General features: G+C 43.2%; 1 protein-coding gene across 1 annotated transcript; it reads right to left on the bottom strand.

Annotated features, from left to right (window-relative positions):
- Positions 1-2326: 2326 nt before the first annotated feature.
- LOC141106711 (zinc finger BED domain-containing protein 4-like) lies at positions 2327-9502 on the bottom strand. Its single transcript, XM_073597645.1, has 3 exons — positions 8199-9502; positions 7792-8101; positions 2327-2695 (listed from the first exon to the last, which is right to left on the bottom strand). The coding sequence occupies exons 1-3, from the start codon at positions 9500-9502 to the stop codon at positions 2327-2329; spliced, it is 1983 nt and encodes a 660-aa protein (XP_073453746.1).
- Positions 9503-12552: the final 3050 nt, after the last annotated feature.

The following is a 12552-nucleotide window of genomic DNA, read 5'->3' as shown; positions in this document are numbered from 1 at the left end:
CACTTCATGGGGTGTGCAGCCCATTTGTCTACACTCATGCTCATGTGAGTGTCTTCCGTTGTCTATTTGGACTCATGTTGTTTATTATCTAATAATAGTAAGTCTCTATTGATATTTAGCACCTTAATTTTAACTTCTTCGACTCTATTGAGATCATACCCTTTCTCTTTAAATCTACTAGTCAATACTTCAGATTGATTCAAATAGTCTTCCTTTTTGGTACAATGCCTACATATCCTCATGTACAGGCCCTTCGGTATATTCACCAACCAGGGCTTATGATGACAACTGTCCACTGACAGATACAAATTTCTGTCTGTGTGCTTGAAATTATTTCTTGTCAGCAGTCTGCCCTCTTCCTTGAAGATCTCCAAATCAAGGAAGGATTGATTCATTGCTGACAGTCCAGGTTAATTTAATATTTTTGTCATTCCCATCCATAGACTTTTTAAACGCTTCAAATGATGCCACATCCCCCTTCCACATGATTACAAGATCATCTATGAATCTTTTGTACAAAATAAGTTCTTTAGGTCTGGGATTAAGTACGTCCACATTCTCCCAATGGGCAATAAAGAGATTTGCAACACTCAGCGCGAACCTCGCTCCCATTTCAATACCCCTTATTTGTAAATAATAGTCACCACTGTAGCAAAAATAATTATGCTTTAAACAGAAACGTAAACATTTAATCAAGAACTTTTTTGTCTACTGGGGAGATTGGAATTCTCCAATGCCCATTTCACATATACCACAGCTTCATGAAGACCAATAATAGTGTACAATGACTCTACACCCGCAGTGGCCAAAATGCACTGATTCAAATCAACATGAGATCCAAGACACTGGATCACATGCTTGGTAGTCCTAATATATGCATCAGTCTTGACCACCAACGGTTGCAGAAAGGTATCTATATATTGCCCTAAACGGGAACAAACCGCATCTATACCGTTAATAATGGGCCTCCCTGGAGGTTCTGTAATACTTTTGTGGATTTTTGGCAAAAAATAGATAAAAGGGCATGCAGCAAGATACAAGATATCTTGCTTCCTTAACAGACAAGATATCTTTCAATTTTCCCCTTGTTCACCACCTCCCCAAGCTTATTCTTGTATTCCAACAAAGGATTACCTGCAAGCTTGAGGTAGGTGTCTGTATCACCTAGCTGCCTCTCCATTTCTGTTTTATAGTACTGTTTGGTCATGATGACCAATCTTCCCCCTTTATCAGCAGGTCGTATGACCACATGCTCTAAGTCTCCAATTCCCTTTTTGATCCAATGAGGATAATGACCCTTTCTAATTTTCAATTTTTCTAAATCCTCAACAACCATATTTTTGAAAACATCAAAAAATGTATTGTCAGCATTTTGGGGTTAAAAACGGATTTATTTTTTAAGGACGAGTGGTGAAAACTACTATCACTAAGTGGGGGTCTTGGATCAGGTTTTGACAAAAAATATTTTTTTTTAATTCAGTGTAAGTACATACTTCTGGATTTGTACATAAGTATCAAATTTATTTATATTTTTGATCAGTGCATATTTGAGTCCTTTGTCTAAAAGAATAATCGCTTCCTTAAGATCAACATCACTCATTTCATTTCCAGTCGGGGTAGGATCGTTCATCTGAGATGGGGGTCTCCCCAAAAAAAACACCTTGAAAACCTTCTGGTGGGTTAGCTAGAATAGAATAGCGATTATCCACCAGTACATTATACATGTGATCATTGGTGCTATAAGCTCATTGGGACAGCGGATAATTTCTCTGAGTGGAAATCCTCTGATCCCAATGTTCATTTGAGGGTGGGAAGTAGCCTGAGTAACCATTCGGATTATAATTGAGGTTAGAGTGGGAATAAAGGTTGGAATTGGGGTTGAAGTTCCCTCTCCCCCTCCTTGGTGTCCCCCTCACATTCCCTCTTCCTCTCCAATTTCCTCTAGATGGTGTGCACTGCGGTTGCGGCTGACCTATATTACTCTGTGTATCTCCCACATATTTCCGGGGTTCCCCCTGAAGGGGTTGGGACACTACTTTCATCTCCCCATTTTGTGTTACCTTTATTAAACACCCTCCCTCCTAGATTGTAAGCTCTAATGAGCAGGGCCCTCTGATTCCTCCGGTATTGAATTGTATTGTACTTGTACTGTCTGCCCTAATGTTGTAAAGCGTTGCGTAAACTGTCGGCGCTATATAAATCCTGTATAATAATAATAATAATAATAATTAAACTGGGCATTTCCTTGAGTAGGTCCCTGGACTTCATTACTATTACGTTGCCATTTAAAAACTTCTTTATTCTTAAAATCCCCTGTATCTCTGTTTTACTTCTTTCTTTTCTTTTCTTGCGTTTCTTTATCCAGTTTGTCTAACTTTTTCATTAGCTCTCCTGATAACTTAACAAACTTAGAGTCATTTTTAAACTGCTCAAGTTTCTCCTTGATTTCTAAAATCTGACTCTCAAGTATTCTCATCCTTAATTGTTTCCGTTTTAATAAAAACTCTAATAATTCAATTCCCTTGGCATTAAAAAACAAAAAACAATCGTTGAGGGAATCTTCATCCTCCAAACCATCGTTGGGAGAAAGGTCCCATCTCAGAAGTCTGGGAACTAAATCATTGGCAATATACTGCTCAAATGAAACAAGATACCGCCATGTTCGAATCTTTTTCTCCATTAAGAAACCAAGTTTCTTAATGAGATGGGAAAGGTCACCTTATATTTATCCCCAGAGAAAATCTAATTGATTTTCACCTCCCAGCGTTCCAAGAACTGAAACACCTCCATAAATGTGGATAATAGTGGGGTGAAAATAAATACACAATATAAAACAAAATTCTATCAGCGCAAATAAATGAAAAATATGTGTGAACTAAATCAAACGGCAGTGAGTGCTATCTCAAAAATACCACAAAAATCACACACAGAAAATACCCCCCTCAACTTGGCTGCTGCACACACAGAAAATGTGTTCACTTCACATAAATAATAAATATAACAAAACAGTGTTGCACTGCCTAAATACCAAAGTTGCTACAGGAAAAAACCTCATGAGAATATATCATTAGCCTGCAAAATAGTAAGATACTTGGTGCACAATCAAATATTCGTGTTCCCAAATTGGGAATGATACACACTGAAAATTAACACAGTGAAAATTACATAATAAATCGAAATAATCCAAAAAAAGTGATATAAAGTCCAAAACAGTCCTCAAAATCTTCTGAACGGAAATTACTTTCAATCGTAAAGCACCAGTGATGCAAAAAACTTAAAAAGTGCTCTCCCCAACTCAATATCCTAGCCGCTCTAGGCAGCCACAAAAGAGGACATCCCTGCCTAGTGCCTTTTCGAATATTAAAGCTTTCTGAGAATTGACCCCTAAGTTGGACTTGTGCGCTGGGGGTAGAGTACAGTGAGTGGATAGTACCCATTAAGTTTGGGCCAAAACCTCATCTCTCCAGGATCTCAAATAGGTAAGGCAAAGCAACAAAATCGAAGGCCTTTTCCAGGTCTATTGAAAGTAGCATGCCAGTTTGTGGAGGGCCTCTAACCCAGTGGGAATTTAGTAGGGAAATTATGTCTATGGCCCTTCTTACTTGGTCAGGACCTTGCCTCCCCAGGATGAAACCCACCTGGTCCTTGTGTACATACTTTGCGATGAAGCTAGACATTCTGGTAGCCAGGATTTTTGTCATGATTTTGATATCATTATTTATAAGGGAGATCGGGCGGTAGTTCCCGACCTCACTAGTATCCTTCCCTGATTTTGAGATTACTGCGATAAAGGCTGTGTTGAGATCTCTGTCCAGGGGGGCTCCATCCAGTAGTGAGTTAAAAAATCGTGTCATATAGGGGGCTAACAGGGGACCAAATTTTTTGTAGTAACCACTTGAGAAGCCATTTGGGCCTGGAGCAGAGCCCTGTTTAAGCGATTTGATTACCTCCAAGACCTCTTCTGTGGAAAAGGGCTAGTCCAGGAGATCTCTATGGCTTTCAATAAGCTTAGGTATAGAAAGGTCTTGAAGAAAGGCATCTATTTTGGTGGGTGATGGGGGGGAGCTGTCTGTATATAGTTTTTGGTAGATGTTCTGAAAGGTCTTCATGATGTGAACGGGATTTTGGGTTAGATCCCCCGCCACTGTTCGGATTTTAGGAATAGATATGGTCCATGTTTTAGGGCTCAATTTTGTCGCTAGTTTGGCCCCTATTTTGTTCGATTGATAGTAAAATCTGGCCCCGTCCAACGGAGATGTTTTTTGGCAGATGTGGTTAGAGTTAGAATAAGTTGGACCCGAGCTGTTTCTAATTTGGCAAGAGACTCCTTCGTAGGGTTGCGTTTGTGCGATTTGCTTGTGGCAAGGAATTCTTCTGTTAGTTTTTTCTCCCACATCAGTTTATAGGCTAACTGGATCAGCCTACCCCTTAATACTGACTTATGCACCGCCCAAAGCATTGAGGAGGAGACCAATCCCATATCATTATCTAGGAAAAACTCCTGCAGGGATTTCTCTAGTACAGTGTAGTGTACTGGGTTGCTTAAAAGTGATTAATTGAGTCTCCATTTGAAGGGCTGCCTTACCCCCTGCGGGCACTCAATTTTTAAGGACATTATAGAGTGGTCTGAGAGTGATGTATCCCTAATTTGGGACTTCATAGCAAGTGGGACTGTGGCGGTTGGTAAGAAGATGTGATCTAGCCTGGCATAGGTGTGCTGTGGGGCAGAATAGTGGCTGTAGTCTTTTACCCATGGATTGAGTTCTCTCCATATGTCTACCATTCCTTGAGTGTTTAATTGTTGAGCTATTTTGAGACTCTGTCTGGGGGGGCATCTAGCTATGGATTTCTTAGCGCTGGATTTATCTAGGACAGGATCAAAGGACAGGTTCGAGTCTCTGCCCAGAACCCCCATTCCTTTAAAAGGTGGACTTAATTTTAATAGCATGTTCTCAAAAAAATTTTCCTTGTCCCTTGTTGGGGGCATAGTATGAAAGAAAGGTATAGGACCCCCACCTATTGTGCCTGTGGTCATCAGGTATCGGCCCTCAGGGTCCCTTACCACCTCAGACATTGAATAGTTAACCTTTTTGGAGAAGCCTATCGTTACCCCTCTAGTTTTGTTCTTGGCGTTAGCCAGGTAGAAGTGTGGAAAATTTTGGTGGAGAAATGAGGGGTTATACAAGGAGGGGAAATGTGTCTCTTGGATGAAGATGACATCTGCCTTTAGACTGTGGTATTGGTGGAATAATTTCCTCCGTTTGATTGGGGAGTTTAGGCCCTGGGCGTTGTGAGAGAGAATCAGTAGCTTACATGGTACAGTATTGGTCTCAGTCATGGATCAGAGAGGTGGAAACACTGAGTAAATCAGTAGCTTACCCCCCCCCCCCCCGTAGATAGGCTGTCTAAACTGTCAGTATGTTCGAAAGGTTTCTTATTTCTCGAGTCTGCGAGCCATTGCCGGGACCTCCCCTGGATGGCCATGGATCTGGTGTAACCTGGATAATGGGAGAGAGATAAGGTGTGAAAGTAAGGGGGAGAAAGGAAAGAAAGCAAAGAACAGGTTAAGTAAGTCTTGTAAATTACATTCAATCATGTAAAACTTGGGGAGAAGGGGCTGTCCTTTGTCCCCTAGGTCCAGAGAGGGGAGTAATTCCTCCGCCCCGGAAAATTCAGATTATCTCCGAAAGGCTTGAAACATCCTCTTGGAAACAGTGAAGCACAGTGCAGCCGTTTCAGTCCACCCGCCATAAAAAGATGTAATGTATGGTCTAGCCCCAAAAAAAGGTATACCCTTAAATAAAAACTTAAAAATAAAAGAAAAAAAAAAAAGGAGGGGGAGAAGTTTCATTGTAACATCCTCTTTTACAACATTCTTCTTCTCCTGTGCCCGTGAGGCCTCCGGGGAACCCTGTATCTTGGGGATCCTCCCCAGCCCCCCAGGATCTCCTCCCAAACCCCCCCTACTGCTTCATATGCCATAGGGGTGTACTCCATAGGGAATTAAAATAAATCTAAACATTGCAGCTTACACATGTCACAAACCCCGGAAAACCTAACTGGATATAGGTTAGATAATAACCAAAAGAAGGCCAACAGGGCTATATAACAATTTAGTTGCTATAAAACTTGTAATAAGAGGTACTGGGGCCCCAAGTGGGGTCCAGTGTAAACATGTCCGAGCTTTGAGACTCCAAGGCCTTATTGGACTCCGGAGACCAACTCTGTGGGTTACCGTCCTTTCTGGTCATATCAATCAGGGGCTTCAACAGAGACGAGAAGTTACAAATAAACTTCCAATAATAGTTGGCAAAACCAAGAAAACGCTGCAGAGGATGTAAACCCATGGGTCGGGGCCACTGTAGGACTGCTGAAAGTTTCTCTGGGTCCATCAAAAAACCAGCAGTGGAAATGACATAACCCAGGAATTTAACCTGTTGACGATGGAATTCACACTTCTCCAATTTACAATAGAGATTGTTCTCTCTTGGTTTCTGAAGCACGCGACAGACATCTGTGTGGTGGCTCTCCAAGGACTTGGAAAATGTGAGGATATCGTCGAGATAAAACACCACACATTACTGCAACAAATCTCGGAGGACATTTGGCCTTTGTAATGCCTGGGCATTACAAAGGTCAAAAGGCATTACGAGGTACTCGTAATGGCCTGTTCTGGTATTAAACGCAGTTTTCCACTGGTCGCCCTCCTTAATCCTCACAGGATTATATGCCCCTCTCAAATCAAGCTTCGTGAAAACCATTGCTCCCTTGAGGTGGTCAAATAACTCTGTAATCAACGGAATCCGATAGGTATTCTTAATCGTTAAATGATTGAGACCCCTATAATCAATACAAAGTCTCAGTTCACCATTCTTATGCCGCATACACACATCAGATTTTCAGACGGAAAATGTTGGATGTGAACTTGTTGGCGGTAAGTCCGACCGTGTGTATGCTCCATCGGACATTTGTTGTCGGACTTTCCAGCAACAAATGTTGGCTAGCAGGTTCTCAAATTTTCCGCCAACAAATGTTTGTTGTCAGACTTTCTGATCGTGTGTACACAAGTCCGTCGCACAAAAGTCCACGCATGCTCGGAATAAAGTACAAGCCAGAAGCACTCGGTCTTGTAAAACTAGCGTTCGTAATGGAGATATCACATTCGAGACGTGGCAAATTATGAAATCTCTCAATGCAGCGCATTCTCTTCTTCTTTATAAAGGTATAATAATTAGGGTTGTCCCGATACCACTTTTTTAAGACCGAGTACAAGTACCGATACTTTTTTTCAAGTACTCGCCGATACCGATTACCGATACTTTTTTTTAATGTCATGTGACAGTTTTCAAACCACAACACAGACTAAGTAATGATATCTTCTTTATAATTATGAAGAACTGTAACTCAAGACACAAAAGAATAAAACGGTTTTATTTGCTTGTGTCACACAGTAGTAAACTCAAAGAATTATCACAGAACATGTCGATAAATACAAAAAATATATTTTACAACATCAAAATATATTAATAACAATAACAAAAATAACAAATGTAAAAAAATCACACAACCAACCAAAAGTTACAGGCAATATAGCAAATAGAATTATTTCTTAAAAGTTAGTGGCAAATTTTTTTTGAGGAATAAAAGCATCTCTGCATGTTCAGCCATAAGCCTGTTTCTGCTATCAGTAAGGACATTAGACGCTAAGCTGAACAGTCTTTCACTTTCCACACTACTGCATGGGGCAGAAAGATATTTTTGGGCCATTTTAGCCAGAGTTGGAAATCTCACTTTATGAACTGCCCAGTACTTCAGGGGTTTCTCTGAACGAGGTACAGTGATCTCTCCCAAGTAAGCTTCCAGCTGTATAGTAGCAGCTTTTGGAGCACTGCTCTCAGATGTAGATGATCCTTCACCAGCAATTTCTGCAAATAAACTGTCCAGACTGGTACCTGGCTGGTCACGGTGAGGCCTTTTGGAAGCTGGTTCTTCATGCTGCTCAGATTCAATTGTCTCTTCAAAAATGTTTTGCAGTTCCAGTACTAACATTTCTTTTGCCTCCCTGGAAGTGTCAGAATTACAGAAAAAACGATCTTTATACCTAGAAGAAAAAAATAAACAACAATGAATGAATGCAGCATATTCTTTCTGTGAATTAAGAAAACAATTACATTTAATAGCAGAAAAATTAACATTACCTTGGATCGAGTAAAGTTGCGATACAGTAAAGTGGGTTTCGCTCAGTATCAGAGAAGCGCTTCTGCAAAGCAGCAAGCAAAGTGCTCTTCATTGTTTTGATGCCTTGGTCCTCATCCACTTTTGCTAAAACTTTCTGTAGCACTGTTACTGCAGGAATTACATCAGAGGCAAATGCATCTGAACAACTCACTTGGCGAGTCATCTCTTCAAAGGGAGCCAAGATATTGACCATCTTCTCCATCAGATTCCACTGGTTTGCAGTAATGGTGGCAGGGAGCTCATATTCAGACACATACACTCCAAGGGCCCGTTTCTGCTCAATCAGAGACTTCAGCATGTAAAATGTGCTGTTCCAACGAGTCTGCACGTCTTGCTGGAGTCTTCTTACTGGCTGACCAAGCTGTATCTGGATGTCCTGCAGCCGAGAGTATGCCAGGTTCGAATGTTTGAAGTGGCCAATTATTCTGCGCCCGACTCCCACAGCATCTGCAATGCTGCGCTGTGATAACAGTCCCTCTGAGACAGCTAGCTGCAGTGTATGTGCCACACATGAAATACTGGGAAGTCCAGCAACTTCCATACCTTTTATCATGTTTTTGGCACTGTCCCGGACCACAACATGAACAGAACTTTTGGGAATCGCCCAAGTCTGAAGCATTTCCTCAAGTATGTTTGCTATTGCTTGACCGGTGTGGGAGCCTTCAAATTTTGTAGCGTGGAGCATGACCTGATGCAAACAGAATTCGCCATCTATCCACTGCGCCGTTAAGCTGATGAGAGACAGTGGACTCACACTACTGCTCCAGATGTCGGTGGTGAAGCTAATTGCCTTTATGTCCTTCTGCAACATGATGTTAATGTGCTTTTTAACCGTGTCGTGGATCTTTGGTAAGATGATGTCTGTTATGTAATGGCGACTGGGAATGTCATACTTTGGCTCCAACACATTAAGAAATCGCTGAAAACCCATGTTCTCAACAATTGAAAGAGGTTGATCATCCAGAATAATAAATTGGGTGAGCGCCTCTGTTATTTGTACAGCTCTGGGGTTGTCTCTTGACAGCTTTTCTCTTCTGGCAAAAGTTTGCTGCAGAGTTGGCTGCTGAGTGCTGCTGCTGCTACCGATAGCGGTAAATTCTCCATGCTCACTTTTATGTTTTAATTTCAAGTGCTTTATCAGGTTACTGGTATTGTAAGAACTGATTTTTGTACCACCTCTAGATAATTTTGCAGAACAAAGTTTGCAGTCTGCAATCCGTGGGTTGTCCTCGTTAATTTTAAAATACTTCCACACAGCTGACATTCTGCTAGTGTCTCTGTGCAGTGTTCACCGAAAGGCTCTGATAATTTGCTCGACCTTGGGTGAAAAAAAAAAAAAACAATTGAGCGCAAAGTGTCCACTGTTTAACTACTTCGCTCTATATCATGCACTCTCACCCCCTTCCTGCCCAGGCCAATTTTCAGCTATCAGCGGATTCAGCGCTGTCACACTTTGACAATTGCGCAATACGCAGTCAAGCTACACTGTACTCAAATAATTTTTTTCACACAAATATAGCTTCTTTTGGTGGTATTTATTTTATTTAATCACTGCTGTTTTTTTTTTTTTAAAAAGAAGCTTTTCTTTGTTTCCGTCACAAAATGTTGTAAATAAGTACTTTTTCTCCTTCACTGATGTGTGCTACTGCTAATGAGGCTGCACTGATGGGGCATTGAGGTGGCACTAATAGGCTGCACTGATGAGGAGGCACTAATATGTAGCACTGATAGGTCTGGGTGGCACTGATGAGGCAGCACTGATGGGGAAGCCCTAATATGCAGCACTGTTGGGCACTGATAGGATTACTTGGCACTGATATGCAGCACTGATGACCACTGATAGGTGGCACTTACTTATGGGCACTGATAGGTGGCATGCACTGATGGATGGGCACTGATGGGTGGCACTGACTGTCTGGCACTGATAGATACCACTGAGTGATGAGCACTGATAGGTGGCACTGATTATGCAGCACTGATGAGCACTGATGGGTGGCACACACTGATGGCTGGGCACTGATAGGTAGCACGCACTAATGGGCACTGATATGTGGCATGCACTGATGGCTGTCAATGACTGAGGTGCACTGATAGATGGCATGGCACTGATGAGCAGTGCACTAATAGGTGGCACTGATTATGCAGCACTGATAGGTGGCACTGATTATGCAGCACTGATAGGCGACACATACTGTTGTCTGGGCAGTGGCACTGAAAGGTGGCACTGATAGGTGGCATGCACTGATAGGTGGAACGCACTAATGGGCACTGATACGTGGCACGCACTGATGGCTGGCACAGACTGAGGTGCACTGATAGATGGCATTGATAAGCAGTGCACTAATAGGTGGCACTGATATGCAGCACCGATGAGCACTGATAGGTGGCACACACTGTTAGCTGGGCAGTGGCACTGAAAGGTGACACTGACTGATGGGCACTGATAGGTGGCATGCACTGATAGGTGGCACACACTAATGGGCACTGATATGTGGCACACACTAATGGGCACTGATAGGTGGCATGCACTAATGGCTGGCACTAATAGATGGCGCTGACTGAGCACTAATAGGTGGCACCGATGAGCACGGATAGGTGACACGCACTGATAGGTGGCACCGATTATGCAGCACTGATGAGCACTGATGAGTGGCACACACTGATGGCTGTACGCTGATAGGTAGCACGCACTAATGGGCACTGATACGTGGCATGCACTGATGGCTGTAAATGACTGAGGTGCACTGATAGATGGCATGGCACTGATGAGCAGTGCACTAATAGGTGGCACTGATTATGCAGCACCGATGAGCACTGATAGGTGGCAGTGGCACTGATTATGCAGAACTGATAGGTGACATACTGTTGGCTGGGCAGTAGCACTGAAAGGTGGCACTGATAGGTGGCATGCACTGATAGGTAGAACGCACTAATGGGCACTGATACGTGGCACGCACTGATGGCTGGCACAGACTGAGGTGCACCGATAGATGGCACTGATGAGCAGTGCACTAATAGGTGGCACTGATATGCAGCACCGATGAGCACTGATAGGTGGCACACACTGTTAGCTGGGCAGTGGCACTGAAAGGTGGCACTGACTGATGGGCACTGATAGGTGGCATGCACTGATAGGTGAAACGCACTGATAGGTGGCACACACTAATGGGCACTGATATGTGGCATACACTAATGGGCACCAATAGGTGGCACGCACTAATGGCTGGCACTAAAAGATGGCGCTGACTGAGCACTAATAGGTGGCACTGATGAGCACGGATAGGTGATACGCACTGATAGGTGGCACGCACTGATGGGCACTGATATGTGGCAAGCACTGATAGTGGCACACACACTGATGGCTGGTATTGACTGATGGCTGGCAGTTGCACTGGCTGGATGGGCACTGATGAGCACTGATTGATGGCTGGCAGTGGCACTTATGGGCATGAGAGCATTTACTCTTTTCTATGCTGCCTCTGCGACGCCCATCTTGGTACACCTTGCACTTGGCCTCAATAAAGCAGCAGCGGACATCTTGTTACACCCAGCCTGAACTATATGGGCTGGGTGTAACAAGATGTCCGCTGCTGGCAGGGTGTACCAAGATGGGCGTCGGGATTTCTAAGCAGTGAGCACTGACCAGTGACAACAGTTTAATGGCAACACGGAGCGTCACATGAACTTCCATTACTGAATGTGACTGCTCCGTTCGCCGAGCCCTGCACGCTGCACTACCTGGCCTGCTTGATTACACGGAGGACTCGCTCTCCGCTCAGCTCTCTGCTCCGCCCGCTGACTCCGCCCCTGACTCCGCCCTGACTCCGCCCGCTGAAACTGCCGCTGACTCCGCCCGCTGACTCCGCCCGCTGACTCAGCTGCTGACACCGCCCGCTGACTCCGCCGCTGACTCCGCCCGCCGAGTTCCTGTCTCACAGTACAAGGTATCGGCTAAGGCATCGGGAGCATTTGTGCGAGTACAAGTACTCGCGCAAATGCTCAGTATCGGTCCCGATACCGATACTAGTATCGGTATCGGGACAACCCTAATAATAATGAAGTTGCTTTGCTGCTGATATTCAGAGTTATGACAAAATAGTTTTTATTATTTCTAGTGATCTCCTGAATAATATAATTTTTGGGGTTTTTTTCTAGTGATCTCCAGAATAATTTCTTTTTTCGTTTTGTGTGTCAAGTTACCACACCACCATTATTATCTTGTATTTTTTAACCTCAAAGATACAATTCTGTTGGTGTTCCTTGTTAATTTGGCATTGTATTTTTGAAATGTACCTGCCTACTCACAAACAAACT

The sequence above is a fragment of the Aquarana catesbeiana genome, linkage group LG08, assembly GCF_042186555.1.
Source record: "Aquarana catesbeiana isolate 2022-GZ linkage group LG08, ASM4218655v1, whole genome shotgun sequence".
Classification (NCBI taxonomy): domain Eukaryota; kingdom Metazoa; phylum Chordata; class Amphibia; order Anura; family Ranidae; genus Aquarana; species Aquarana catesbeiana.
This window is presented reverse-complemented; position numbering and strand designations above follow the sequence as displayed.